Source organism: Aegilops tauschii, chromosome 3, assembly GCF_002575655.3.
Source record: "Aegilops tauschii subsp. strangulata cultivar AL8/78 chromosome 3, Aet v6.0, whole genome shotgun sequence".
NCBI lineage: Eukaryota > Viridiplantae > Streptophyta > Magnoliopsida > Poales > Poaceae > Aegilops > Aegilops tauschii.
In genome coordinates this window covers 42,383,038-42,407,503 of record NC_053037.3, presented here as the reverse complement: position 1 = coordinate 42,407,503, position 24,466 = coordinate 42,383,038, and the positions used below count along the sequence as shown (strand labels likewise).

The 24,466-nt window shown below is 52.0% G+C and overlaps 2 protein-coding genes and 1 non-coding gene across 4 annotated transcripts; 2 read left to right on the top strand and 1 right to left on the bottom strand.

Moving 5' to 3' along the window:
- Positions 1–10,769: 10,769 nt before the first annotated feature.
- Positions 10,770–13,478, top strand: LOC109769508 (protein NRT1/ PTR FAMILY 6.1). Its single transcript, XM_020328245.4, has one exon. The coding sequence runs from the start codon at positions 11,327–11,329 to the stop codon at positions 13,289–13,291; it is 1,965 nt and encodes a 654-aa protein (XP_020183834.1). The 5' UTR covers positions 10,770–11,326; the 3' UTR covers positions 13,292–13,478.
- On the bottom strand, positions 13,425–17,141 carry LOC109769496 (LRR receptor-like serine/threonine-protein kinase RPK2). 2 transcript variants are annotated; one of them, XR_012204133.1, is made up of 2 exons: positions 14,079–17,141; positions 13,425–13,648 (listed from the first exon to the last, which is right to left on the bottom strand). XR_012204133.1 is itself a non-coding variant. In XM_020328234.4 (2 exons), exon 1 carries the CDS (start codon positions 17,046–17,048, stop codon positions 14,154–14,156), a length of 2,895 nt encoding a protein of 964 aa, XP_020183823.3. In that variant the 5' UTR covers positions 17,049–17,141; the 3' UTR covers positions 13,425–13,648; positions 14,144–14,153. The 2 variants fall into 2 exon arrangements, 1 of the variants encoding a protein (XP_020183823.3); XM_020328234.4 differs by having other exon boundaries at positions 14,144–17,141.
- A 3,939-nt stretch (positions 17,142–21,080) lies between these two features.
- TRNAS-AGA (transfer RNA serine (anticodon AGA)) lies at positions 21,081–21,162 on the top strand. Its single transcript has one exon. It is a non-coding gene; the product is annotated as a tRNA-Ser (tRNA).
- The last annotated feature ends 3,304 nt before the right edge of the window (positions 21,163–24,466 follow it).

Sequence of the window (24,466 nt, the reverse complement as noted above, 5' to 3'; positions counted from 1 at the left end):
CCATCTTAAGGGAGTCAAGATCGTCATCATCTAGCTCAAGTGGACCATGTGCAAGGCAAAGGTTTGCTCTTGATAGGTTTTCTATTTTACCGGTCTCATGATGGTAGTTGGGAGACCGGGTATAGGATCGATTGTCGTACTATCAAGGGGGGCTCTCGATGAGTAGCTTGATCGTATCGTTCATAGAGAGCTCAAACCATTGCATCCTTGCATCATCTTTATTGGTTCTTGTTTGGTTCTTCTCTTTGTGAGTTTTGGAGCTTATGGTCATCTTGATGACAAGCTCGAGTTCGTCGAAAACGGAGTTCACTCGCATCTTCTATGATGTTTTCGATGTTGGAGGTTATGTCGGTTCTTCTCGGTTGAAGGTTTCACTCCTCTATTTGTTAGGCATACCTCCCCTGCCTCTTCTTACTATAACCAGTCGCTGTTTTGATGCTACTCGTCTTCCTCTTTCCAACAAGCTTGAGTTTATCATAACTGAAGATTTATCACGGCTGACAGGGACTTAACCTGACTTATCATGGGGATTGCATGTTATCCATCCATGCAATGCACCATCACATAAATGCTAGACAAAAATTACAAAAAGGAATTATTAAAGCAATGGCACTGTGTCGATCGCGCAGCTAAATGCGTGGACGAAGGGAAAGGGAAAAGCTAGCTAGCGACAGCAGCTCACAGATTGTAGCCGCCTGCGGCAGCAGGTTTGGTCGCGGCATCGGCGGCGGCCTTGTAGCCGGATTTGCCATCTGTGGGCTTGGCAGCCGCTTCCGCAGCGGGCTCGGCAGGGGCATCGGCTGCGGACTTGGTAGCGGATTCTGCTGCGGGCTCGGGAGCGGCTTCGGCCTTGGCCTTGTAACCGGATTCATCAGCCGCGGGCTTGGTAGCGGCTTCGGCAGCGGGCGCGGTTGCGGCTTCGGCAGCTGGCTCGGCAGCGGATTTGTCGGCGGCTTCGGCAGCTGGCGCGGCAGCGGGCTCGGCAGCGGATTTGTCGGCGGCCTTGTAGCCGGCGTCGGCAGCTGCAGTCTTGGTACCGGCTTCTGCGGCGGGCGCGGCAGCAGTTTCGGCGCCATCCTTGGTGGCATTGGCAATGGTGGTGATGGACTTCGCCAAGGCGTCCGCCACGTCGGTCTCCTTAGCCTCCGGCTTGGAGGTGGTGGCGGATTCGACGGCCTTTTTGAACGCCGCGTCGAGATCGGAGGTCGTCTTGCTCCCGTCGTAGCCGGGGCCCATCTGCTCCTTGATGGCCTTGTTGAGGGCGGCTTGGAACACGAGGATCCTGTCGGCTTTCGGAGCTTCTTTGGCAGCAGCGGAGGCTACCTTGATGACCGTGTCGAGCTTCTTGATGACCTGCGTCGCGCCGGCCGCGGCCTTCATGCCTCCGGCAACCACCTCCTCGATGGCTGGCTTGATGGCATGGGCGTCCAGGGTGGCGGCAATGAAGCGGAGGGCCTCCGTGAGGGTGAGCACCAAGCAGGAGAACTTTTCCTGTGCGTTGGTGGCGGCGACGGCGGAGTTGTACGCTATCTTGAAGGCGCGGTCGATCATGGAGATGAATTTGGCACTCATGCCGGCGAGGCACTGCTTGATCTCCCTGTTGAAGGCGGCGTCGAACACCGAAAACTTGTCGTCGGGCGCCGCCGCGTTGGCCGCGTCCAGAGCCTTCTTGAACGCTTGGTTCACCTTCTCGATGAACTTCTGCTCGGGCGTCGTCGCCTTCCCCTCCCCGGGCGGCACCTTGACCTTAGTGCCATCAGCGGCGGGCTGCTCGGCCGGCGTAGTGTCAGTGTAGCCCGCCGCGGCCTTGTCGGGCGTTCCCCCCTCAGCGGGAGTGCTGGCGGCGGCCTCGGTCGGCGTCCCCGCCTCGGCGGGCGCGCTGGCGGCGGCCTCGGTCGGCGTCCCCGCCTCGGCGGGCGCGCTGGCTGAGGAGTCGGCCGGCGTAGAGTCAGTGTAGCCTCCCGCCTTCTTGGCGGGCGTCGCCGCCTCGGCGGGCGTGCTAGCTGAGGACTCGGCTGGCGTAGAGTCAGTGTAGCCTCCCGCCTTCTTGGCGGGCGTCGCCGCGTCGGTGGGCGTGCTGGCTGAGGACTCGGCCGGCGTAGAGTCAGTGTAGCCTGCCGCCTTCTTGGAGGGCGTGCTGGCGGCGGGCTCGGCCGGCGTCGCGGCCTCGGAGGGCGTGGCGGGTGCGTAGCCGCCGGATTCGGGCCTGGAAGCAGCAACGGCGGGCGCAGCCACGAGGGCGGACAGCAGGAAGAGCGCGACCACGGCGGCCTTGTGCTGCTGCTGTTGCCGCTGAGGTGCCATTGCAAGCTAGCTGCTGGATGGAGCAGATGTCCGTGGAGGGAGGAAGAGGATCGATCGGTAGCTCTGGGTGGTCTGATGTCCATGATCGCTAGCTTTTTATATGGCACAGAGACCGCCCGGGCAACGAGAGAGCTTCGCGCGCGAGCGGCGACCATGATCGGCCACGAGAGGTGGCCAGGTGGGTGGCCGAGAGGCCATGAGCACGAGAGCTTCGCGCGCAGGCCGCGATCGAGGACCGGCTGATGGTACTTGCATGAGGCCATGCATCACAGCTTCCGCTCGCTCGCTCGTCGCCACCATCTTCGTCCAATTACTTTCTTAATTTAGACTAACACTATATATAGGATTAATTAAGACTTTGTTAGTTCCAATTACCTTTTTTTAGGGTGAACACGGTTACTTTCTTATTGATTGGCAAGCTTACACGAATAACAAAAGGGGACGGCTAAAACTCAATCGAGTGAGTTTTAAGGAAGTCTCAGTCGATGTTTTTTTTTTGAGTAACTCAGTCGATGTACTTTGACCTTCGATAGTTTTCTGTTTGAGATTCAGGATCGCTGTTTCCATGTGATGTATCGGCCTGTTTTAGTTGTGCTCCCGGCCCATTGCCTTGTTTCTTTTTCTTTTCTTGCCTTCTCTTCTATTTTTTGTGTTGGACAGAGATGCCCCATGGGCTGGCCATGAGGGGTGTGTGGCTTTTCCTTTGTCTGTTATTTGGGCTTTCTTCTAGGCTGAATTTTCTGTTAGTGCTCGTGTTGAGTGGGGACAGGAGCGATTAATAGGGCTGTTCGCTTTGGTTTGTTCCATTTTTTTTCAATTTCTATTATTATTTAAAAAAATATTGTCACTTGTTTACACATACATCAATCGCACACAATTGCATGTACATTGAATCACATGCAATTACATGTTTTATTGTCCGTGTCCGTGTGCAACTTTTTTTCTTTCCAAAAATATTATCGCCGACACACCCGTCGAGCACACACAGTGTCATGCATATCGGCCACATATAGTTGTATGTATGTGAAAGAACATGCGGTGCCCCAATGTTTGGTTTTGCTAATTGATGACAATCTCTATGGACTAATGGTTGCCTTGAGTTATATTTGAAGGATTTGTCCATACGCATTTCTTGAAGTTCATGTGTTGGTTTCAAGGAGTTTATGTGGTGACCAAGGTGTTATTAAGGAATTATCCAAAGATTGGTTATGTGAGAGTTGAGCTTATTGCAAGCATGTCTTGGAGAAGAAGATTGTGTGATCATTCATGTATATCTTCAAGACATCATCCAAATGAAGAGAGTTGAAAAGATTCATGGTTGATCAAGACTAAGTCAAGAGTGAATCAACTTGATCAACTCACAAAGCGTAGAAGATGTACCGAGAGGGATCAAGAGATCCCATGGTGTGGTAAGCATTGTCAATTACGCTTTGTGTACTAACCCATGATCTTCGTGAGAGTTCTTTGTGGGGTTAGGCTGCGGTGTGCAAGTTCAAGTGAAGCATCATGAAGAGATAAAATGCTTGAAGCTTGCCGTCCATTATGGTGACAATGGACTTGTGAAGATGTGCGGAAGAGTGGCTCACCCATAGTGGAGCATGGGGGAGCAATCAACTAGTCTTCATCGAGCCAACGCAACCAAGAAAGGTGGTCCAACTTGCGGGAGTCAAGATCGTCATCATCTAGCTCAAGTGGACCATGTGCAAGGCAAAGGTTTGCCCTTGATAGGTTTTCTATTTTACCGGTCTCATGATGGTAGTTGGGAGACCGGGTTATAGGATCGATTGCCGTACTATCAAGGGGAGCTCTCGATGAGTAGCTTGATCGTATCATTCGTAGAGAGCTCAAACCATTGCATCCTTGCATCATCCTTATTGGTTCTTATTTGGTTCTTTTATTTGTGAGTTTTGGAGCTTATGGTCATCTTGATGACAAGCTCGAGTTCATCGAAAACGGAGTTCACTCGCATCTTCTATGATGTTTTTGATGTTGGAGGTTATGCCGGTTCTTCTCGGTTGGAGGTTTCACTCCTCTATTTGTTGGCATACCACCCCTGCCTCTTCTCGGTTATGCCGGTTCTTCTCGCTGTTTTGATGCTACTCGTCTTCCTCTTTCCAACAAGCTTGAGTTTTCTCAATTCGGAGCTCATATGAAGAAGTTTTGGCAGTTCTGGTTTTCCTTGGAGTATACTTGTTTTCGTGGCAGTGGCTTTGGGATGGCACCAGCGGTAATACCGCGGTACCCAGCGGTAGTACCGCTTAGGAGTCACAGGCGGCAGTACCGCTCTGCGGCGGTAGTACCGCCGGTGGGTCCTCAGCAGTAGTACCGCTGCGGTACCAGGCCCCTGCCGCGTCGACTCGAGGGGTCGTTTTTCGTGTCGGATTGTGCGATACTTCGCAGCGGCAGTGCCGCTCATGAGCGGTAGTACCGCCCTACCACCGCGGCAGTACCACTCGAGTCCGTATCTCTCCTGCCCTCCTAACACCACGGTAGTACCGTCCGGGGGAGCGGTAGTACCGCTGCTCTCAGCGGTAGTACCGCCCTCTGCGGGGCTGTTTTGGGGGTAACGGTTGGATTGTTCCCCCCACTATAAAAGGGGGTCTTCTTCCCCATTCAACCTCATCTTTTGAGCTCGTGTTCTTCCCCCATTGTTGACCTTCTTCGAGCTTGCTAACTCTCAATCCCTCCATGGATTCTTGCTAGTTTTTGAGGGAAAAGAGAGAGGAGATCTAGATCCACATTTCCACCAATCACTTTCTCCTCTATGTGAGGGGAACCCCTTGGATCTAGATCTTGGAGTTCTTGGTGTTGTCCTTCTTGTTCTTCCTCTCATTTTCCTCCCTAGCATTAGTTGCTTCGGTGGGATTTGAGAGAGAAGGACTTGGGCACTCCGTGTGCCCTTGCCATTGCATTTGGTTCATCGGTTTGAGTTCTCCACGGTGATACGTGGAAGTTACAAAGTGAGAAGCTTATTACTCTTGGGTGCTTGGTACCCTTGAGCTTGTTCCTCTTGGGTGCTTGGGCGCCCTAGACGGTTGGTGGTGTTCGGAGCTCAATCATTGTGGTGTAAAGCTCCGGGCAAGCGTCGGGGTCTCCAATTAGGTTGTGGAGATCGTCCCGAGCAATTTGACGGGTTCCGGTGACCGCCCCCAAGGGTTGCCAAAGTGTACGGGTTCGGTGACCGCCCCCAAGGGTTGCCATTTATACGGGTTCGGTGACCGCCCTCAAGGGTCCCTTAGTGGAATCACGGCATCTTGCATTGTGCGAGGGCGTGAGGAGATTACGGTGGCCCTAGTGGCTTCGTGGGAAGCATTGTGCCTCCACACTGCTCCAAACGGAGATTAGCATCCGCAAGGGTGTGAACTTCGGGATACATCGTCGTCTCCGCGTGCCTCGGTTATCTCTTACCCGAGCCCTTTACTTATGCACTTTACTTTGTGATAGCCATATTGTTTCTTGTCATATATCTTGCTATCACCTAAGTAGTTTTTCTTGCTTAGCATAAGTTGTTGGTGCACATAGGTGAGCCTAGTTGTTGTAGGTTTTGTGCTTGACAAATTAACCACTAGGTTTATTCCGCATTTGTTCAAGCCTCAACCGTAATTATTTTAAAGCGCCTATTCACCCCCCCTCTAGGCGACATCCACGATCTTTCAATGTTGCGACTAGGTTTTCAGCAGGATTGGGTGAATTTAATTATGCAATGTGTGTCCTCGGTGGAATATCGGGTTCGTTTTAACACGGAAGAAACAGAGAGCTTCAAACCATCTAGAGGACTGAGGCAGGGGGACCCTCTCTCCCCATATCTATTTTTGTTATGTACGGAAGGCCTGACTGCACTCTTAGCTAATGCAGAGGAGAATGGAAGTATTTCCGGAATTAAAGTTAGCAGAGATGCCCCATCTATTTCAAATCTCCTCTTCGCGGACGATTCACTTATCCTGATGCAAGCTAATTCGATGAACGCGGAGGCGCTGAAATCAGTTTTGGATTCTTATTGTGCTGCTTTGGGGCAAATGGTAAGTGTTGAAAAATCTAGTATATTTTTTAGTCCCAACACGAAAGTGGAAGATAAGGCGCATATATGTACTATTCTGAATATTATGACTGAAGCTCTCAATGACAAATATTTGGGTCTGCCTTCAAATGTGGGTATGGACAAAAGTGATTGTTTCCAATTCTTAATAGATCGAATTGTCATGAAAATCAGTGGTTGGAAGGAAAAGCTACTATCAGCAGGAGGAAAGGAAATCCTTCTCAAATCGGTTGTACAAGCTATCCCAACTTATGCAATGTCCGTCTTTAAAATTCCTAAAAAAATATGTAAAGGAATCATTGACGCGATGTCGCACTTTTGGTGGGGTGATGAAGACAATCAGAAGAGAATGCATTGGATGGCTTGGTGGAAGATGTGTGTACCAAAAGACCAAGGAGGAATGGGTTTTCGAGACATACATTGTTTCAATCTGGCCTTGTTAGCCAAACAAGCGTGGCGCCTGCTTGATAATCCTGATTCCCTATGTACCACCATTTTGAGAGCTAAATATTTTCCGGATGGAGATTTAATGAATGCGAGTCTGAAAAAAGGATCTTCTTTCACTTGGCAAAGCATTATGGCCGGAGTGGATTCTCTCAAAAAAGGTTATATTTGGAGAGTTGGTAATGGACAAAATATTGATATTTGGAGAGATGCATGGATCCCGAATGGGGCCAATAGGAAAATTATCACTCCTAGAAGAGGGCAGCTTCTAACAAAAGTTGTTGATCTTATAGATCCAATCAACAATTGCTGGGATGAAGATTTGGTAAGACAAACGTTGTGGCCAATTGATGTCCAGAGGGTGCTTACGATCCCCCTCCCCACGTATAACATGTCGGATTTCATAGCTTGGAGCTTTACAAAGAATGGACTGTTCACGGTTCGTTCTGCTTATCTGGAGGAATGGAAAACACAACATGGGAGGAAATTGCAACAATCAGATGGCATGGGAGGAACAAGTGTCAATACTATTTGGAGCAAGATTTGCAAATTATCTTGTCCAGCAAAAGTGAAGATCTTTATTTGGCGTACCTTACATGGAACCCTCCCATGTCGTGTTACACTTGCTAATAGACATATGAAAGTTTCGCCCACCTGCCCATCATGTTCGAACGGGCATGAAGATACTAAACACTTATTATTTTTGTGTCAAAAGGCAAAAGAGGTGTGGGAGAAACTGGGATTGCACGAAGCCATTAAAAAAGCTTGCGTTGTTGATCGTGCGGGAGAGGCAGTACTCGAATTTCTACTTCTTATGCCAGAACACGAGCTATCTACAGTGGGCATACAGAATGTTCGCGAACTAATCGCTATAACAACCTGGTATTTATGGTGGGAAAGACGTTCGCTAGTCCATCATGGGAAGACCCAAGATGCATACCAAATTTCGATGGGAGTCCGTGCTATAACAACAAACTATGTTATTGCTCAATCCTCCAAGCCAACAAATAGAATAGAGGGATGGACGAAACCCCCTCTAGGTTTTGTCAAATTAAATGTCGATGCTTCTTTCGATCAAGACATGCTTAGAGGCACAGCGGGAGCTGTACTTAGAGATGATAAAGGGAGATTTATTGTTGGAGGGAATTGGAAGATGGATTGGTGTGCAGATGTCTTAACAGCGGAAGCTATGGCACTACGTTTTGGCTTATTACTTGCACAAAAGGCGGGAAGCAACCGACTTGTTGTTAACTCCGACAATATGGAAGTAATTGACACGATGAAGAATGGAGGACATATAGCGGGAGCGGCGGGAGCTGTGTTTGATGATTGTTATTTTATGGCCTGTGATTTTCCGTTAGTTAGATTTGAACATTGTAATAGGAAGGCAAATAAAGTAGCTCATGAAATTGCCAGAGTAGCTAAATTTTCTGAGACAAGGGATTGGTTTGAGGAACCTTTGAACGATATTATAAATTTTCTTATAGACGATGTAACCATTATTACTAATAAATAAAGAGGATGTTTTACTTTCAAAAAAAAGTATAGAGAAGATGAATATAGTATAGTCTTCTTAAAAAGAAAGAATATAGTGTAGTATCAGCGTGATGGATCAAGACAACCGAGACGAAGCTTTCAAGTGCCTGTCCACAAGAACGATCATTAACAGAGTTTGTTGTGTAGCATGCAGTTGCGAACACGACTAAGAGCATCTCCAACAGCCGCGCTATATAAGCCGCGCTGAAAAGTCAGTGTTTTTTGTGTGCACGCTACCGCCCCGGGCGCTCCAGCGGAGGTGCAAAAACCACGCGCGCAGCATATCTAGTTCAGCGCGCGGGCCGAAACGCCATCGCGCGCAGCTTATTTGCTGCGCCCGCTCCCGCGCGCTGGACTCCCGAACGCTCGCTCGCAACTCCACCCACCCCATCCAGCCGCGGCGCCGCAGCCGCCCGCGCCACACGGCGACCGTTCTGGCGCTTTCCCGGCCTATCCCCGTGCCGCGGTGGCTTCCTCCGTCCCTCTCTAGTCACCGCCACCCCTCGCGCGCGGCAGTCCTACGACGAACAGCGCTCGGGCGCTCGCTACCGCTTGGCGCCCGCAAGGTGTTCGACAAAATGCCTGCAAGGTATGTATTGCTCAAACTTCATGAATTTGGTGCATGTTGATTGTAGTTTTTATAGCCTAGTATTGAACATTGTAGACTTGGATCTTTGAATGACATCAACATCGTCAACCGGTGACCACTGATGAATAAGATTGCAAATGGTGATTTGCCACCGGTGCAGTTTGTAGCAAATGGCCGTACATACAACTATGGCTACTATCTTGCGGATGGCATCTACCCAAAGTGGCAAACATTTGTGAAGTCGTTGAAAAAACCGGAAGGTAAGAAAAATCTTGATTTCCATAATGCTCAGGCGGCGGCTAGAAAAGATGTGGAGAGAGCTTTTGAAATTTTTGCAAGCCCAATTTGCTATTGTGAGAGGACCGGCTAGACTTGGGGATCTAAAGATGCTTTGGTACATCATGCACGCTTTCGTGATCATGCACAACATGATCATCGAGAATGAGCGTGGCCAAGATGTAGACTACTCTCAGTATGAGCTCTTGGGACATCCCGTGCAAGTGCGACGGAGGGCTGAAAGGGTGGCCCATTTTGTTGCCTCCTATCATGCCATTCGACGTCCCGCAGCGCATGATGATCTTCAGAAGGATCTCGTTGAGTGCTGGGCTTGGAATGGCCGACAATGAGCATCATGATTTGTGCGTTTGATGTTGATTGTTGAACTATTTGTTGTATTGAACGATAAACTATTTGTTTGAGTTGTAATAACGAAATTGAACCATTTATTGTTGATTTATTTTGTTTGTGTTTGATCTTTTTGCTTGTGTTTGGAATGTATATGTTGTTTGTGCGAGAGTTGCGCGCGCTGTATTTTTGCGCGCCGCTGGAGCTACGCGTGCGCGCTGTATTTTAGCGCGGCTGCTGGAGCCAGCGCTGCCTGCCGCGCCGAACCAGGCGATGGGCGCGCGTCAAAGTAGTTTTTTAGCGCGCGGCGCGTTGGGCGGCAGTTGGAGATGCTCTAAGTGTGTGGGTGTCACTGTCGGTCGGTCAGGATCAGCCAGCAAGCTCGGGCTATCCTCGCACTGTGTTTGTTGTCAATTATCGCAAAAAAGAAAGAAAAAAAAGTATATTCATACTTTTTTTGGGGTAATACAGTATATTCATACTAGTAGCAAGCACGCATTGCCTAACAAGGTCAGCCACGGGCAGAATCTGGAGGAGCCGTTTGCTGGCAGGCAGAGGCGAGGCATGAAGCAGGGTGTGCTAGCAGAGTTTCAGAAAGATATGCAGATATGGTTGGTGTGAGTCTTCATTGCATATTCCTCCTCCTTGAGCAATAACTAGTGTACGTTGGACAGTTGTTGGCTACATGGAATGGAAGGACCGTTGGCCGTTGGTACACCGGTGGCAGACGACGCGCCGAATTCAATCCAAAGCTCCCGCCGATCCGATGCGATCCGGTTCGACGCATCGCATCGCGCTCTGGGAGCGCTGGCAAAGACAGGGAGGGCATTCAAGGATGAAGGTAGGTTAAGGCTGTCCTCCAACGATCTCCCCTGCTTCTGTCTGCATTCCCATTTCTTTCATTCATTGATCCATGTCGCGGATTCAGTTGGATCCATCCCAATAGGCAGTAACACATAACTGAGTTTGTACTACGTACGTTACGTACTGGTTGTGTAGTGGTAGTACCAGGCACTACGGGTACCATCCACCGATCCATTATCACTTCACTGCTTGCTGGCCGGCCGGTTAATCAGCTATAGTGTACACGTACCACGTACATACATGTGATTTTCATTTCATTTCAGTGGCGGAGGCATTAGCAGGGGTGCCATGGATCATTAACAAGCAAGTCCGTGCATCTTGTCGTCATGTCGATCGTGGTGAGGCTAGATATCGCTGTTTATATAGATCTTAGTGGCCAGGTGTTGTTGTTTGCCTAGGCGTGGTGAGTGCGGTGCGGTGCGGTGGTTGGAGCACGCGTGCATGCTAGTAATCTACTCTATCAGCTCGGTCCAGGCCTGCACTCCTCTGCCGCGTGCACCACTGCCTCTGTCTACGAGTGTGTTTCATTTAGCGACCACGGCCTCATGTGAGCATGGCAGCTTCCATTCATTCATTCATTCATTTCATGGGCTGGTTCATGGCCATGGTGTGATTCTAGTTTAGTTACTGCACAGCACAGCAGCTCCATCTCCATCTCCATGTCTATGGACGGCACTTCCCTCGTTCCACTTCCAACTTCAACTTGAAGCGTGGCGTGCCACCATGCATGCATCGTCCTTGTCAAGCAGGCTTAATGCTGCCATTAACTACCTCCTTCCTTTCTCGCTGCCATCCTCCGCCATAAATCCTTGCTCCCGTCTCCATGGATCCCTAGAAGCAGAGCACGGCAGAGCAGACGCCACTCTCTTCTTGCATAATTTTCATCTGCGCAACCTCTCGATCGAATCGCCTCAACTGTAGCCGCCGTGATGGAGGAGCCACCACTTACACCGCCGCGCAACAAGGCCGAGGAGATCAAGTCGCCGCCGACACCGCGGGAGGCCCTCAAGACGAGCTCGCTCTCCCTGCAGCGCAAGAAGCTCGGCTCCCACTTCCTGGAGAGCGACGAGCGCCGCCGCTTCTACAACGCATCCTCCTCCTCCGCCGCAGTGGGCACGACGCCGCTGGACATCCGGGGCTTGCCGATCCCAGAGCGCGACCTGCCGCGCACGGGCGGCTGGGTGGCCACCTTCTTCATCTTCGGCAACGAGACGGCGGAGCGGATGGCCTACTACGGCCTCAGCGTCAACATGGTGGTCTTCATGTTCAAGGTCATGCACCTCCCCTTCGCCGCCTCCGCCAACGCCGTCAACAACTTCCTCGGCATCTCCCAGGCCTCCTCCGTGCTCGGCGGCTTCCTCGCCGACGCCTACCTCGGCCGCTACTGGACCATCGCCGCCTTCACCACGCTCTACCTGCTGGGCCTCATCGCGCTCACGCTCTGCGCCACGCTCCCGGCGCTCGTCCCCGCCCAGGACGGCTGCGACAAGCTCGCCATGCTGCTCGGCGGCTGCGCGCCGGCGGAGCGGTGGCAGATGGCGTACCTCTACACGGCGCTCTACGTCACGGCGTTCGGCGCCGCGGGGATCCGGCCGTGTGTGTCCTCGTTCGGGGCCGACCAGTTCGACGACCGGAGCGCGGGCTACAAGCGCCGGCTGGACCGCTTCTTCAACCTCTTCTACCTCGCCGTCACGGTGGGCGCCATCGCCGCCTTCACGCTGGTGGTGTACATCCAGATGCACCGCGGCTGGGCGGCCGCGTTCGGCGCGCTGGCGCTCGCCATGGGCGCCTCCAACGCGCTCTTCTTCGCGGGCACGCCGCTGTACCGGCACAAGGCGCCGGGGGGCAGCCCGCTGACCAGGGTGGCGCAGGTGCTCGTGGCCGCCTTCCGGAAGCGGAACGCCGACTTCGCAGACGGCGGCTACGTGGGGCTCTACGAGGTGGCCGGGGCCAAGTCGGCCATCCGCGGCAGCGGCAAGATCGAGCACACCGACGACTTCCGGTGGCTCGACAAGGCGGCGCTCCGGCTCGACGACGACGACGAAGAGGACCCGTGGCGGCTGTGCACGGTGACGCAGGTGGAGGAGGTGAAGATCCTGGTGCGGCTGCTGCCGGTGCCGGCGTGCACGGTGATGCTGAGCGTGGTGCTCACCGAGTTCCTGACGCTGTCGGTGCAGCAGGCGTACACGCTCAACACCGGCCTCCTCGCCGGCGCTGTGCACCTCCCGGTGACCTGCATGCCGGTGTTCCCCTGCCTGGCCATCTTCCTGGTGCTGGCGCTCTACTACCAGACCTTCGCGCCGCTGGCCCGCCGGATCACCGGCCACCCGCACGGCGCGTCGCAGCTGCAGCGGGTCGGCCTGGGCCTCGTCTTCTCCGTCCTCTCCGTGGCCTGGGCGGGCGCCTTCGAGCGGTACCGGCGGCGGTACGCGGCGGAGCACGGGTACCTGGGCCTCTTCCTGTCGCCGATGCCGGGGCTGAGCGCCTACTGGCTGCTCATCCAGTACTGCCTCATCGGGGTCGCCGAGGTGTTTTGCCTCGTGGGCCTCATCGAGTTCCTCTACCAGGAGGCGCCCGACGCGATGCGCAGCGTGGGGTCGGCGTACGCGGCCGTCGCCGGCGGCATGGGCTGCTTCATGGCCACGGCGCTCAACAACGCCGTCGACGCGGCCACAGGCGACGTCCGGAACGGGAGGCCGTCGTGGCTGGCGCAGAACATCAACGTCGGGAGGTTCGACTACCTCTACTGGCTGCTGGCCGTGCTCAGCACGATCAACTTCGCCGTCTTCCTCTACTTCGCCAGCATCTACAAGTACAGAACGCCGCCGCCGACCACCACCGCCGGCTCCAACAGCAGCAAGGTGGAGGTCTCGGTGGTTTCCGGCCACAAGTGAAGTGAATGAATGAAATACTTGAACAGAACTTGGTTTTTTTGCAGCCAAATTTCACTTGGATTAAATTGTGGACTAATTTCAACGAGTACACAATTTGATCATCATTTTCACATGACAGAGCAGCAGCCCACACTAGTGAAGAATCATTGTGATGCCGTTGGGTTTAGAACCAGCAGAAGTTATCTCAGCTAGAGCTACTTGCTACTGTATATACAGTTAAGATAATGACCTCACCAACAACAAAAGATACTACAAATCTTGACAATTGATCTAGAATTAATTAACCACTGTTGATCGAAATCCGATGTCACCTCAAGCGTGATCGTCTTCTCAGAGATGAACATTCGGAAGCCAAAACTGTAACGGAAAGAAAAACAAAGATCAGGGTTTGGTGATGCAACTCAAGGCAAACAAATTCTGCTCAACTGAACATCTGAAGCCAAGTTAGGCATCAATACAAGCAAGGAGTCAGTCAATCTGGTAAGTGACAGGTCACAGGTGGATGAGTTTTGTTTTGTTTTCAAAACACGATAATTTCAACCAAATAGCACTACACCAGTTTCAATGCCCAGGAATTACCAATCTAAACTTGACTCTTGGATAATAAGTTTACAGCTGTTCAGTATGAAGAAGGTATGTTCAGTCATTCGAGTTCATGCGAAATTGATCCTCCTTTTAATGTTTGGTAAAAATATTAAATATGATGACTAGAAGGAACAATACAGGAGAACCTGATTGTGTAACCTTGGCTCTGCATAAAAAGGATACAAAAGAAGAAAATCCATACCTCCACAGTGAGCCAAAATAGAGACCACTGAATGACACAATAAGAAGCATCTTCAAACTGCTCACCGTTCAGTGTTCATTGTTCATTCCTCAATTGCTTCAACCTTGCTGCAACCTGCCTCATTGATAGCCGAACGGCTAGTGACTCTGAGGTGCACGATATAGCAATCTTTAGCATCTCAGTCAATCTGTCCTTCGGTGACGTATCCCATAGCCCTGGAGAGAAGAACTCACTGGTGCGGTCTTCCTGCATCAGCATCCTTCCCCATGATACGATCGTAAAACCATCGCCAAACTGTGAAAATGAGGGATCCAAAGACCTCTTGCCTGACATCAACTCTAGAAGAACAACTCCAAAACTGTAAACATCGGACTTGTCAGAGACTCTGCAGGTGGTCGCATATTCAGGTGCAACATAGCCAAAGGTCCCAGCAACATCAGTTGTGGCGTGCGTTTGTGTAACTTCCATCAATCTCGCCAAACCAAAATCTGACAAGTACGCATTCAGATCCTCATCCAGCAGAATATTGCTCGGTTTGATGTCTCGATGAATGATCCGAGGTGTGCAGGACCCGTGAAGGAAAGCCAGGGCCTGTGCAACATCCATGGCAATGGTATAAACCTCAGCCCAGGACACCTGTCTGCTACCCATCTCATGTATAAAGCTCTCGAGGTTGCCACCGGGGAGATAGTTGTAGATCAGGAAAGTGTCCGATTCTCCAATGTGGTACCCAATAAGTGTAACGAGATTCTTGTGCCGAATTCTTCCAAGAGTTGCGATTTCTGCATCAAACTGCTGGAGACCTTGGAAACGCCCCATGGCTAGCCTCTTCACCGCTACAAGATAACCAGGAGCCAGCTCAGCCTTGTAGGTAGCACCAAAACCACCGGTACCAATCAGGTTCTGGATACTGAAATTACTTGTTGCTTGGATAATGCTGTCATAGTTAATCTCAGCAGGAGCATCAGCAAATGTTACTACCGCTTTCTTCTTAAAATTTTCAATTTTTGCTCTTTTCCTTCTCTCACACACAAAGAAGAGGAGGACTGCAACAACAAAAGACACTAGAGCAGTTGCAGACGCGGCTATAATCACCACCAGATACTTGGATTTGGTCATGTGGCCACCCAATCTTTGAGTCCATTTCTGGTGATTAGTTGATACTGATGGTGGTGCAGATGCATTTGGACCCAAACACCGGGACAGCAGGCGATTGCCAACAAAGAAACTGCAGTCAGCAGAGTGCCTTAGATAGGGAATGTCACCTGATAGGTTGTTGAACGAGACATCAAACACCGACAGTTGAGCCAGTTCACTGAAACTAGGAGGGATGCTTCCTGAGATCCTGTTGTGGTCAAGCATCACTACTTTAAGGCGCGATGCATCAGCTAAATGTGATGGCAGGATACCTGCCACAGAATTTTTTGATAAATCCAGAACCTCCAGAGCAGCCAAATCACCAAATCGCACAGGGATCTCGCCTGATAAATTGTTTGCCCTCAAGACCAGGACACGCAGCAAATGCAGGTCACCGATTCCAGGAGATATTGACCCATTGAACTTGTTGTAGCCAGCCTCAAAACTTTGAAGAGATGTACAGCTTGACAGCATATCAAGACTACCTGACAACTGATTGCCACTCAAATTGACTGCTACCCCACTTGCGGCCTTGCAGAATCCGAAAAATCCACCCGAAAGCGTGCTGTTGAACATATTACTGTTGAGCAACAAGCCATAAGAGTAATTTCCAACCAGATGCAAGTTAAGAGATGGCAACGCCCCGCTAAAGCCATTGTTGCTGAAATCATGGAGAGCGGCCTTAGTAATGTCCCCGAGCACAGACCCAAAAGGGTTACCGATCAGCGCAATCCCAACCAATCCCTCATAGTACTGAATTACAACATCATCATCGACCAAACGGCTTGAGCATTTGCCCTCCACGGGCGAAAGGAGCGGCCCTGACAGTAAGTTCTGGCTAACATTGAGGTATTGCATACACCCTATCCTCAACTCAGCAGGCATGGAACCCTCCAAGCTGTTGGAGCTCAGATCAAGAAATGCCAAGTCTCCACACTCCCCAAGCCATTTGGGCACTGGACCACCAATATAGTTCTGCCCAAGGTTGACCGCCCGTAGGCGGCAGGAACCGTTCCTGTAGCTCGGCAACCGGCCGTCGAAGTTGGCCCTTGGTGCCCAGAGAACCTCCAGCGCTGGGTTGGTGACCACCTCCGGAGGCAGCCCGCCAAGAAAGGCGTTGAACTCCGGCTGGTCCCCGGGCGACGCGGTGAGGTTGGTGAGCACGAGCACGGCGAGGTCCCGGCAGTTGCCGAGCTCCGGGGGGATCCTGTCGGTGAGGCTGTTGCGGGAGACGTCGAGGGCGCGGAGGGCGGCGAGGCGGCCGAGGGCGCGCGGGACGGCGCCCTCGAGGACGTTGCGGGAGACGTCGAGGACGCGGAGGCTGCGGCATTGGGCCACCGCGGAGGGGATTTCGCCGACGAGGAAGTTGCCGGCGAGGCGGAGGTGGGCGAGCGCGGGGCAGGGCGGCGAGGAGGAGGAGGAGTTGGAGGAGGGCGGGAAGGGTATGGGCCCCGAGAGGCGGTTGGAGGTGAGATTGAGGGCGCGGAGGGTCGCGGACGCGAGGAAGGCGGCGGGGATGGGGCCGGAGAAGTTGTTGCCGGAGAGGTCGAGGCGGAGGAGGCGCGGCGGGAGGAGCGCGGGGAGGGTTCCGGAGAGCGAGGCCGCGGGGAGGTCGATGGCGGCGACGGCCGAGGAGGAGGGGTGGCAGGTGACCCCGCGCCAATGGCAGTGGTCGGGGTCGGAGGAGGACCAGGCGGAGAGGACGGAGGCGGGGTCGCCGGTGACGGCGCCCTTGAGCGCGAGGAGGGCCGCGCGGTCGCCGGCGGAGGAGGAGGAGGCGAGCGGGAGGAGGAGGAGGACGAGCGGGAGGAGGAGATGGTACAGAACCGCCATGGCGGCGGCGGCGGCGGCGGCGAGGTGGGGAGCGGAAGCGAAAGGGGGGAGACTGACTGAAACGGTGTGGAGACCGGTGCGGTGAGAGATGGGCGGTGTGGATTTTGGATTTCGAAATTTGTTTTGTTTTGGTTTTGGGGCGGCCGGATTTTACTCGAACCGCTTCGTCTAGGAATGGTAGTGCTGCCTACAACTCTATGCAAAAAAATTGTGCTCATCCTCCATTTGAAGCACCCCATTTTTTTCAAATGCTTATTTTGAATAACTCTTTCATTCTTTTTGATTCATTTGAAGTGCCCTCTTTCCCGAATGTTCCTTTTGAAATGCTCTTTATTTCTTTTTGACTCATAAAGAAAAAACACTCCTTCTTTTCTCGCAATCTCAATTTGAAATACCCGAGTTCTATTTTTATTTCGCAATCTTTATTTCTTTGTGTTGGCATGTGATGGGAAGGGTTTTCTTTTTTTACCCCTATTTGATGGCGGTTGAGTTCAACAGTCGAGTGTTGATAACTAAACAACGGGTAATAGGCGATGCTGAGATAATTATTTCAGTCTACAAATTTTGTTTACCCTCTTATCTGAATGCTAGAAGGGTCTCGAAGGGCCCAAGTAGTGATACAACATAATTTGCACAAGGGCCCAAAAAGGAACATATAACTGAAAAGTGGTATATATCTTTTATAAAAAGGACCACCGAACCGTGAGATAGAATCACAAACAGATTTGAAACATCTTTCACTTAAATTCAATCATGTTGTCGTTCAGGGATGGACCACTTGAAGCAATGAGATCCTCGTAGGTGCAACTACATGCCATGGCCTCTGAGCCGAACCAAAGTTGTAATTGCCTCCCATATGTAAAAACGCTATGCTCTTTCCTGAACGATAGAAGGACCCCGAAGCACCCATCGCTGCATTAAACATCAAGCGGTGATATACAATGCAGTTTACATGAGGAACGGGAGCATAGATAAAACTTGAAAACAGTCCCTGCCTATTACAAGGAAGGCCCCCGATTGTAGGACGGAATTGCAATTGGGTCGAACGCATCTTCCGCAGGCTTGTTGCCGTCGGGATGAACAATGATGGTGTTAGGATTAGTGCACGCCCCAGGCATGCATGTATAGCTATAGTGGCTACAGTGCCAAGCCAGCGGCGGACCTATAATCTTTGCACTAGGTGTGCCATGATTCAAATTTTGTAAAAATTTATACTACATACAGTATAATTCGATCTAAACATCATTATAATATCAGCAAACAGTCTTCCCCTCCCTAGATTCGCCATTGTACCAAGCAGTAGCTACCGTGGCTACAGTCCCTGAAGAGCTTCTTTGCCGCGCCCTAGGCAATGGGCCAGGATACCTTTGGCCTGGCGCCGCCATTGGGGACGGACCACCCGGGCGGGGAGGCCTCGAAAGTTCACAACCGCACAACATAGACCTTGGAACTGAAGCGAAGTTGTCGACCGCCTTAAAAAGAATTGACCGCCTTGTAAAATTTTACTCTTGCCCTTTTTCCTTTTTTTAAATGGTCAGATCTATTATAAAAATTTATCGAAAGTACAAAGCATCTTAAACATAACAAAAATTACGTCGATCATACATAATAAACTGATGCGCCGCTCTCTCGGAAATATATTTATGCTGCGCTTTCAAAGGTGATCAACTTATATGGCATGTAAAACCGGGGTCAAAGCCAGGTCAACGGCTGAGAATGATCCGGTTTTGTGAGTTTGAACTTTGAAGGATAGCCTGAACCGAATCAAAGATTCGAGGTTTTAGTCAAAATCCTCCATGTTAGTAGTAGTAGTAGTAGTACAAGATATATAGGGGATTTATTTGAAGCGAGTGGCGGAGGTGCTCGTTATACAATGGGGTGCGCGGCACGTGCGGCGCCTACGGTTGGTGCGACGGGGCGAGCCCGTGACCCCTGTCTGTCCCCCGTAGAATAATTTAGTCGCCAAGCACGCAGACGCGGCCAAGGCATGGGCGGCTGCGGTCAACACGCCGGTCTCCTCCCTCCCTCCTGCACGCACGCATGCCGCCGATGCCGCTGCAGTGGCAGGCATCAAAGGTTCTCGCTTCAAGAAGAGAAAAGGACAGACGTCGGGTGCAATATTCAAATCCGATCCACATTCAAAATTCCAGATACTCCATACCAACTCCAACGGGGCCGACCAAAACGGACGATGATTTCGTCTGCTTTTTGTTCGTTTGGGTCGGCCAGACGGACACGGATGCATTTAGGTCGCGCGTGCGCCCAACGCTGCCTGGGACCCATTTTGACGGTGCCAAAAAATGAACGCATGCATATTAAAAAAAAGAAAAACAGCATTAATTAAACATTTAAGCCGGCCACGAAGGCCGGCGAGAGTCCACGCGTCCACATTTGCATTTAAAAAAAACAGCCTAAACTACGAGGCGGCGCGCTGCCTAGGCGTCGTCGTCCTCGGGGTCCCTGAGGTCGATGAGCGTTGGCGCCGGCCCGGCCCAGGCGAACGCCGTGTTCCAGAGCGCCGCCATGTCGGGATGTGCCGGCGCAGGCAGTGCCGGGGCGGGGGGGTTGTGCGGCTGCCTGTGCAGCCGCGGCCTGGCGCGCCTCCTCCTCGGCCTCGCGCTGCTCCTCCTCGAGGTCGCGCTCGAGCATCTCCTCGTACTCGCCGCGACGGCGCTTCTCTGTCAGCCGGCGCTGGCGCCACATCTCGAGGTACGCCTGCTCCTGCGCCGGCGTCGCCCTCAGCCAAACCGGTGGCGCAAACACCCACTCGCGCACCACTCCCTTCCAGGAGAAGCGCGCGATGGGCTCGGGCTCCAGCTCGGGCTCCGGCTCCGGCTGCGGCTCCGGCTTGATGGGGGACGGCGGGGCCACCGGCGGCACCACGCTGTCGCCCGCCGCGGAGAGGGCAAGGGCCTGCGCCATTGCCGCCTCGTAGCGGGCCTCCTCTTCCGCCTCCGCTCTGCGCCGCTCGTCCTCCTCGCTCTCCCGGTAGACGGCCGCAAGGGCCGCCTAGTAGGTGTCCTCCGCCGCCTGGTCCTCCTCGCGGACGACGAGCAGCGTTGGCCTCCGGTCGACCTCGCGCACGCCCCATCGCCTCGCCTCCTCGTGCTCGAAGGCGAACCACCTCGCCCAGTTGGGCGAGTCGGTTGCGTAGGCCTTGTCGCGGCGCTGCTCCGGCGTCAGCAGCGCACGCCGGCGCCGCACCTCCTCCGCGTGAGCACGAGCCGTCCGCGGCGCCGCCGGCACTGGGATCCTATCTGGATCCAGATGCCAGTCGTGCGGCAGCGTCACGTTCGGATACGGCAGAGGCTGGCGGTTCTGCCAGTGCCACTCCGCCTGGTGCACTGGCACGTTCACGCGCTGCCATTGCCGGCGAGGCGGCGGCGGAGGTGGGAGGAACTCTGAGGGGAAAGGGGTGGCGGGGGACTTGCCCTTGGCCTTGCTGCCGCTGGCGCCGGAGAAAAGGCCCATCTCTCTGTGGTTGTGGTGGCTAGGGTTTGCCGGCGACGAGGGAGCAAAGGTGGGCAGATGTGGATGGCGAGTTTGGATGAGGACGGCCCCGCCACACTGTCGGCTTAAAAAAGGACGAGCGCCGTCGCTGACGCATGGGCACGTCGTCATAAATTAAGCTGGCCGCGTGGGCAGCGGGTAGTTGGACGGCCGCCATATGGGGACGCGGCGGATAGCGAGAAGGCACGCGAAGCATCCGTTCGGCGTCCGCGCCGACGCATTTGGGGCGCAAATTTGGGCCGCAAATGCGTCGACGTGGACGCGACGCGGACGTGATTTGGGTTTCGGTCGGCGCGTTGGGCCGCCATTTTTATCCGCGCCGACCCAAACGGACGCAGGCGGACAAAATGGGTCGGCCCTTTGGAGTTGCTCTGACTACTCAGGAGTAGTCAACACTATCTCTCGATACTCTGTCTGTAGCTAATTTTGATTTGATAGAATAGCATATCCCATCCCACTTTTGGTTGATGGTTAACTAACTTCTGTGTGTTATAGGGTGGAAATAGAAAGTACACATAATCAGTGGTCGTGCCGGAGTGGTTATCGGGCATGACTAGAAATCATGTGGGCTTTGCCCGCGCAGGTTCGAATCCTGCCGACCACGTCCCTTTTTATTTTGTGCTTCAGGTTCCAATCCTGCATACTACACCTTTTTTGTGTGTGCGTGTTCACTAGACACTCTTGTGTACGGATTCCCGTAGGTTATATATTTTTACCTCTTTTGCTTGTAGCCACAAAGTAAGAGAGCATCTACAACCCGGTGCCTCAAACACCTTTCAGTGACTAGGTAGAGGACCCCGTCATTGACTCGTTAAAAAAAACATTTCAAGAATGTCTAGTAGAGTCATGCGAGCTCCTAGCCGAATAATTCCCTTCCCTCGCCCGGGATCCGGTGGCTAAGTAAATAGCACAGCCTTCCGTGTCATGCTCTCCCCCTCCCCCCCCCCCCCCACCCCCACACACACATCATCTTTCTCCCGGGCATCTACTTCTGCTACAATGCTTTTTGCATGACACACCTTCACGATGTCTATATTTCACATCACGCCCCCTTGTTTCTATTCTAACCTCTTCGCTTATCGATATGTTTCTTGACAATTGACACGGAAATGAAGTGACGTTGCACGCAGTCTTGAGTGTTGTGTGAAATGCACAGATAATATTTGCCTTTTTTAGAGTAGGGTTTGCTTTACTATCTTCTTCTCATGCGTGCACACAATCGGTTACATTAGCTATTCCCCTCCCCCGTCTCCCCAAAGAAATTACATTAATTTCCGTGTATTACCTCGACATGTACTTGATTTTGGAGCATATCCATCGTTGCCTTGACAGGCACACCGTAGGGGTAGTTTGAATTTTGCCAGTGAGTAGATCGAGCCTAAGGTATTTCATCGGATATCCTAGCTCTTTGCTCTGCTTTTAGGAGACAAGGGTTTCTCATCACGTGTACCATGTGGTATCGAATATCGCCATAGCTCAATAATTAGACTACCGTCCTTGTCATGAACCGATAACCGCCATTCTATCCATGCGTGGGAAACTACTCTTCGAAGACAAAACGCACAAAAATGATCGTAAGAAGAGGAACAAAGAAAAATGGCACAATAAGGGTTGAAAATTAAGGAAAGACAATGCCCCCGGTAAAAAGAACACATGTACCATGTAAACCCCGATTTTGATGCTTCTTTTTCTTAGGGCAAGCGAAGATTATCCGACCAAACATCAGCATTGTTGATCGTGCCATGAGTTTCGATCTAGGGCACACCTTCTTTTGTGCGACCAAAAAATATGAGCACCCGATTTAATCTCGCAAGATAGGGAACAACAAGCTCAGCCATCAGATCCAACACAGAAAGCCCTCGGGATATTTAGAGGCTTTGACTACTCTCTCTAGTAAAAGAAATGAAGCACCATGGGTGCTGCTCTATTTCTTATTGGTGAGGTATTCTTCTCCATCTCAGTACTATGGGCATTCTTTCATTCCTGTCTGTCGCCGACAGTCAAACTAGGAGCTCAACGACCACTTGTTACCACAACCTTGTTTTCATCCGGCAGATAAGCTGTTGAGAAGAGACCACTTCGAAACCATGTCTCCTCATCATCGTGCTTCGACTATCCATACAAACTCATATCATTGTCGTTTTACCGACGCGATGTCCAAACACCTTTCTATTTCGTTTCCCGTACTGTTCGGTGTGTCACGGCATTAATCTTTTCCTCTTTTCGCCTAAACCCATGGTTCGAGCATCATTAACGTTATGGTCCGATACTCGCTGCCTTTATTTGTATAAAAGAAGACACTTATTATATAGGTCAAATAAAATAAGAAGACATTCCTCGGGTCAAATAAATCACCAGTTTTGGTAAGGCAAGTTTACGATCCGCTAACTCTTTCCCATCGGGTGGAGTAACAAGGTGTTGGGGAACGTAGCAGAAATTCAAAATTTTCCTACGTGTCACCAAGATCAATCTAGGAGATGCTAGCAACGAGAGGGGAGAGTGCATCTACATACCCTTGTAGATCGCGAGCGGAAGCGTTCAAGAGAATGGGGTTGATGGAGTCGTACTTGTCGTGATCCAAATAACCGATGATCCTAGCACCGAACGGACGGCACCTCCGCGTTCAACACACGTATGGAGCGGGGACGTCTCCTCCTTCTTGATCCAGCAAGGGGGGAGGAGAAGTTGATGGAGATCCAGCAGCACGACGGCGTGGTGGTGGAAGTAGAGGGATCCCGGCAGGGCTTCGCCAAGCGCAAGCGAGGAGGAAGAGGTGTCACGGGAGGGAGGGAGGCGCCAGGGCTTGGGGTGCTGCTCCCATGCGCCTCCCTACTATATATAGGGGTGGAGGGGGCTGGTTTCTTGCCCTCCAAGTCCATTGGGGCGTTGGCAAAGGTGGGGGAAAGAAATCCCATCATTTTCCTTCCCCACCGATTGTTATCCCCCTTTTTTAGGGATCTTAATCTTATCCCTTCGGGATATAATCTTATTCCTTCTAAGGTGGGATCTTGGTGCGCCTTGGCCAGGGGTGTGGGGCCTTGCCCCCACTACCCATGTTCATGTGGGTCCCCCCATGCAGGTGGGCCCCACTTCGGAACCTTCTAGAACCTTCCCGGTACAATACCGAAAAATCCTGAACATTTTCCGGTGGCCAAAATAGGACTTCCCATATATAAATCTTTACCTCCGGACCATTCCGGAACTCCTCGTGACGTCCGGGATCTCATCCGGGACTCCGAACAACTTTCGGTTAACCGCATATTAATATCTCTACAACTCTAGCGTCACCGAACCTTAAGTGTGTAGACCCTACGGGTTCGGGAGACATGCAGACATGACCGAGACGACTCTCCGGTCAATAACCAACAGCGGGATCTGGATACCCATGTTGGCTCCCACATGTTCCACGATGATCTCATCGGATGAACCACGATGTCGAGGATTCAATCAATCCCGTATACAATTCCCTTTGTCAATCGGTACGTTACTTGCCCGAGATTCGATCGTCGGTATCCCAATACCTTGTTCAATCTCGTTACCGGCAAGTCACTTTACTCGTACCGTAATGCATGATCCCGTGACCAAACACTTGGTCACATTGAGCTCATTATGATGATGCATTACCGAGTGGGCCCAGAGATACCTCTCTGTCATACGGAGTGACAAATCCCAGTCTCGATTCGTGCCAACCCAACAGACACTTTCGGAGATACCCGTAGTGCACCTTTATAGCCACCCAGTTACGTTGTGACGTTTGGCACACCCAAAGCTAGCACTCCTATGGTATCCGGGAGTTGCACAATCTCATGGTCTAAGGAAATGATACTTGACATTTGGAAAAGCTCTAGCAAACGAACTACACGATCTTGTGCTATGCTTAGGATTGGGTCTTGTCCATCACATCATTC